Raw genomic sequence first — 4,363 nt, forward strand, 5'->3', positions numbered from 1 at the left:
CGATTTAAAATAAGTAATTTCTGTTATATGTTTTTTAAACAGAAGACATAGATCTTGGAAATGCAGACTTCGCTCTGTTTAATATTATAAATTATAATGCTATTTGCATTAAACTATTTTGAATTCAGTGCACTATATTATTTCCAATAAATAAATTTTTGTAAAATAATAATAATAATAAAGTTCTTCCTTTCTCAAACACTTCATACCACTCTCAGTCGAAAAAAAAGAACAAAAACTAATCGATTTGTATTCTAAACAGTTTACTGAAGGTGTAAGTTTAAAATATCCCATTAAAGTTTGTTCTTAGTGAATTATTTCAATTAACGAGTGACACAAAATTGAACGATTCTCTACTGTTTCAGGTGATCAGTTTACTGAAACTCCGGTAAAAGTTAACATCAAAAAACGCGATCTGAAATGTACAGGTCGCGAATAATAACTCTATCATAACTGCAATGTATAGGCCGAAAATAGAACTTTATTATAACTTTAATATATAGGCCTCCATCAAATCCGTAATTTATAGACCGCGAATAAAACTATATTACAGTTGTCATGTGTAGGTCGCGAATAAAACTGCATTATAACTGTAATATGTGGGCTGCAAATAGAACTCCATCAAAACTGTAATGTACGTATCGCAACAGTAACAAAAATGTATATAATGTTGTTGAAAGTGACAGTTTGAATAGTTTAATTATGGAAGAACTTTAGCGTTGATTTACGAACGGTATTAACAAATTGTTGAGTCTAATATCACTGATATCGATAACAATATCGACTATCCAAATAATATACTACTTACAGAACTTTTATAAAGCCAAAATCTCTTACAGCGTCAACAATAAAAGCTGAACCATATCTTAACAAACTCACGTGATAAACTTGAGCAATCAAATGTTAAACTAGGCGCAATTTAAGACATTGGCGTTAAAATCAATCGGAAACAACACATTAGTTCAGTACAAAAAATGAAAAAAAGCAGCCTCTCCCCTACAAAACTACTTAGATCTCTATTAATGGACCCAAATAACTTATTTATCTAAGATGCATCATTTATCTACAAAGTCACAAATCTTGCTAAAGGTAATAAAAGGCATAAGTCAAACTTTAGAACTATTTCTTTTATGGGTTTCACGAAAAGAGGGGATCCTATTGATGGCATTGAGAGTAAGAATTTTAATATATTTCTTAAAAGGCTGACCTAAAAATATGTTCACTTCAAGGCATGTATTCTTCGCTAGGTCACGAAGGGTTTAGAAACAAAGCGTTAGGATTAAGTGTTCCCAGAGGCGTCCCTAGACACTGGCACACGGGGACCCGTGCTCTGATTCTTCTTGACAGTGCCACGAATCCCCAGTTGGATTTTTAAAAAATCAGAATAGAAAACGTGATCGATATCATACTGAAACACCGAAAATTCCCGCACCTGCAGGTCCAAACCTTTTAAGCACCTAGCGACGCCTCTGAGTGTTACCAAAGCTTTTCTGAAGTTAATGTGAAAGCATGGGAATTATTTTGTTAAAAACTTTGTAAAGAAAATGCCAGTTTAGTGGTATATTAATACTTACATACTTTACGTTTATATTTTTTTTTTGTGGACCCGGCATGACCAGGTGGTTAGGGCACTCAGCTCGCAATGTGCGGGTCGCGGTTTCGAATCCCCGTCTCACTAAACATGCTCGCTCTTTTAGCCGTTGGGCGTTATAATGTGCGGTCAATTCCACTATTCGTTGGTAAAAGAGTAGCCCAAGTATTGGCGGTGGGTGGTGATGACTAGCTGCTTTCTCTCTAGTTTTACAATGCTAAATTAGGGACGGCTAGCGCAGACAGCCCTCATGTAGCTTTGCGCGAAATTCAAAACAAACAATTCTTTTTTCTGTATTTATTCCAGAATTCTAGTATCATCTGAAGGTAAGCTAACGGAAGAAGAATTTAAAGAACTCAACAAAAAACTGGCAAGTATTAGTGAACTTACAAGGCATTGCCAAGAAAAACATGAAAAACAAGTATTTACTGACTCAAAAGGTAAACGTCGTGATTTATTAGGCCCATTGCTTTTCAATTCATCACCAATTTTCGACGTTTAAAACTGTAAGTTTAAAGCGTAATACCAAGTTGTTTACCATAGTTTTAATAGTACAGATAAAAAGTATATTTTCAACTCTTATTAATGAAACAACCTTGTTTTTCTTATATTGTTAAAACATTTCTATTCAGAAGTTCAAGTGTAGTTTATCAAAACGGTCACAGCATAAAATGATCTTGTGGAATATTTTGTTGTTTTTCAGAATTTGTAGTGAATTAGACATTTTGATAATAAAGTTAAAAAAAAAGACCTTTACTCTTGTGATAATAATAATAAAAAATATTTCTGCCAAAATTTTACCATTCGGCTTCATCAGAGTTGTTAGTACAAGTCCTTGTAATACTAGCGTTGATGAAGCCGAAACTGCATAACGTTGGAAGAAATATTATGTTTATTGTTATTATCTGAAGGGTAGAGGTTGTTGTTTTTTTTGCCAAAATGTACTGAAATATTATTGTTTAATGTAACACTTAAAGAAGTAAATGTTCATCTGTCACATCAGTATTAGATCAAAATGTACTGAAATATTATTGTTTAATGTAACACTTAAAGAAGTAAATGTTTATCTGTCACATCAGTATTAGATCAAAATGTACCTAGCAAAGATTACGAACGGACAAGAAAAAAGGTGGAGGAAGGTGTCATTGACATGTGGTACTATCTTCGATCGAACATTAAAAAATTGAACAAGAAGCTGAAGTCAGACAAGGAAATCATTAATTCGTTAAACAGTTTCTTGGAGAATACAGATCAGCGTACAGGGTAAATAAAATTACAGTTCAAAGGTACAGCTGTGAGTAGATTTCTATTATTGAAGAGTAACTTCGCAGAAAAATTACTGAATTGTATTTTCATTTTATAAGTGCAGGAAAACATTAAATATGTATCTAAATTACGTGTTTGTGGCTGAACAATCAGGCTTTATTAATTTATATTCTTTCTTTAATTTTACACCAAAACAAATTTAATTCCAACTCCGCTGTGGCCCAGCGGTAAGCCGAAAGGTTTTCTAACACTAAACAACAAACAGTTAATTTCACAAAAGGGTATCATTCATATTCATTTGTTTGTTGCTAAGCTATCTGTGTTGCCCACCATAAGTATCGAAACTCGGTTTTTAGCGGGGAGCCATTGAAGGCTTGTTCCTATTCAACCATTAAAATATTTGAATCAAAATTAGAATATTTAAATTAACATCATAAAACCAACTTCAATTGAACTCTAATTAAAAAGTACTTCTAGTGCCTTTCTTTTTTAAAAAAAACTTTTAAGTCACAAATTGCTTCTTCAAATTCGAAATCACACAAAAAATACTTGACATCTAAATGAAAAAGAAATCACACGAAAACTTACGTTCCTTTTAGTGTCTTAAAACGTACAAAGAAATGAATTTACTCAATCGTCATTACTAACTTGAGATAATCTATAACGCTGTTCATTTGTTTCAAAGTAGTATCTTCTTCGACGTTTTGGATAGGACTAACTACCGCCTCTTCCTTTGTCGTTTCTTTTTTGCAGTACAGAGGTCCTTGCCAGACAGTGGCGAAACCAATCCACGAAACTGCCACAAGGACGATAACCTTCACAAAGCCAGGAATCTTCAGAAACAGGTATATTACAGTGAAACGTTTCAGATAGAATGCTAGTTTAAACATACATCATCTAGCAATTAGAAACACTCCGGTAGACGTTTTTAATACTGAACTGTTTAATAATATATTACACTGTTTACTAAACTGCAAGTAGAGAATTTGATTAAATAAAGAAGTTATCTGTTTGTACTTTGTAAGTTTTTGTTATTCGATCATATCATAATTTTGTTCATATGGACCATATTTGCTTGTGAAACTCACAAATTTATACATTACGAATTGTTGTCTAGCGCAACAAAGATTATCATACTCATTACATATTTCATAAGAATCAATTCTATCTACACCAGACTCACGATTTGATGAATTTACTTTGTTAAACATTATTAATTTTACGGAAACATTACTAAGTAGAATGTTTTCACCATTTTACTCAACCAAACTCACAGTTTACAGCACCTTGTTTACCGTTTATTTCACATCGTGTTACTCCCTGATGTTCAAGGAACATCACTAGTTACTACACAAATACACACTATAAAAGTTACCACTTATTATATTTTATTCACCTGTAGTCCATCAGATTAAACAGTGGTCTGACTCAAAATTGGTATTTCATAAAACACACAGGCGACTATATATATATATATATAGTACGTACAACAGAAACTGAAGACGG

The 4,363-nt window shown here is 32.7% G+C and overlaps 1 protein-coding gene across 3 annotated transcripts in view; it reads left to right on the forward strand.

The window, feature by feature from the left end:
• Positions 1-1,789: 1,789 nt before the first annotated feature.
• LOC106462887 (alpha-(1,6)-fucosyltransferase-like) overlaps positions 1,790-4,363 on the forward strand; it is a 19,795-nt gene continuing 17,221 nt past the window's right edge. The window contains exons 1-2 of one of the 3 annotated variants that reach the window (XR_002611368.1): positions 1,790-2,031; positions 2,671-2,854. Coding sequence is in view for 2 of the 3 variants with exons in the window: in XM_022390290.1 (XP_022245998.1) it covers positions 2,742-2,854 (113 nt within the window). In the remaining variant the exon portion in view is untranslated. The remainder of the gene's footprint in view (positions 2,032-2,670; positions 2,855-4,363) is intronic. The other 2 variants (XM_022390290.1, XM_022390291.1) reach the window with 2 other exon arrangements.

This window comes from Limulus polyphemus, unplaced genomic scaffold (assembly GCF_000517525.1).
Source record: "Limulus polyphemus unplaced genomic scaffold, Limulus_polyphemus-2.1.2 Scaffold1275, whole genome shotgun sequence".
Lineage (NCBI taxonomy): Eukaryota > Metazoa > Arthropoda > Merostomata > Xiphosura > Limulidae > Limulus > Limulus polyphemus.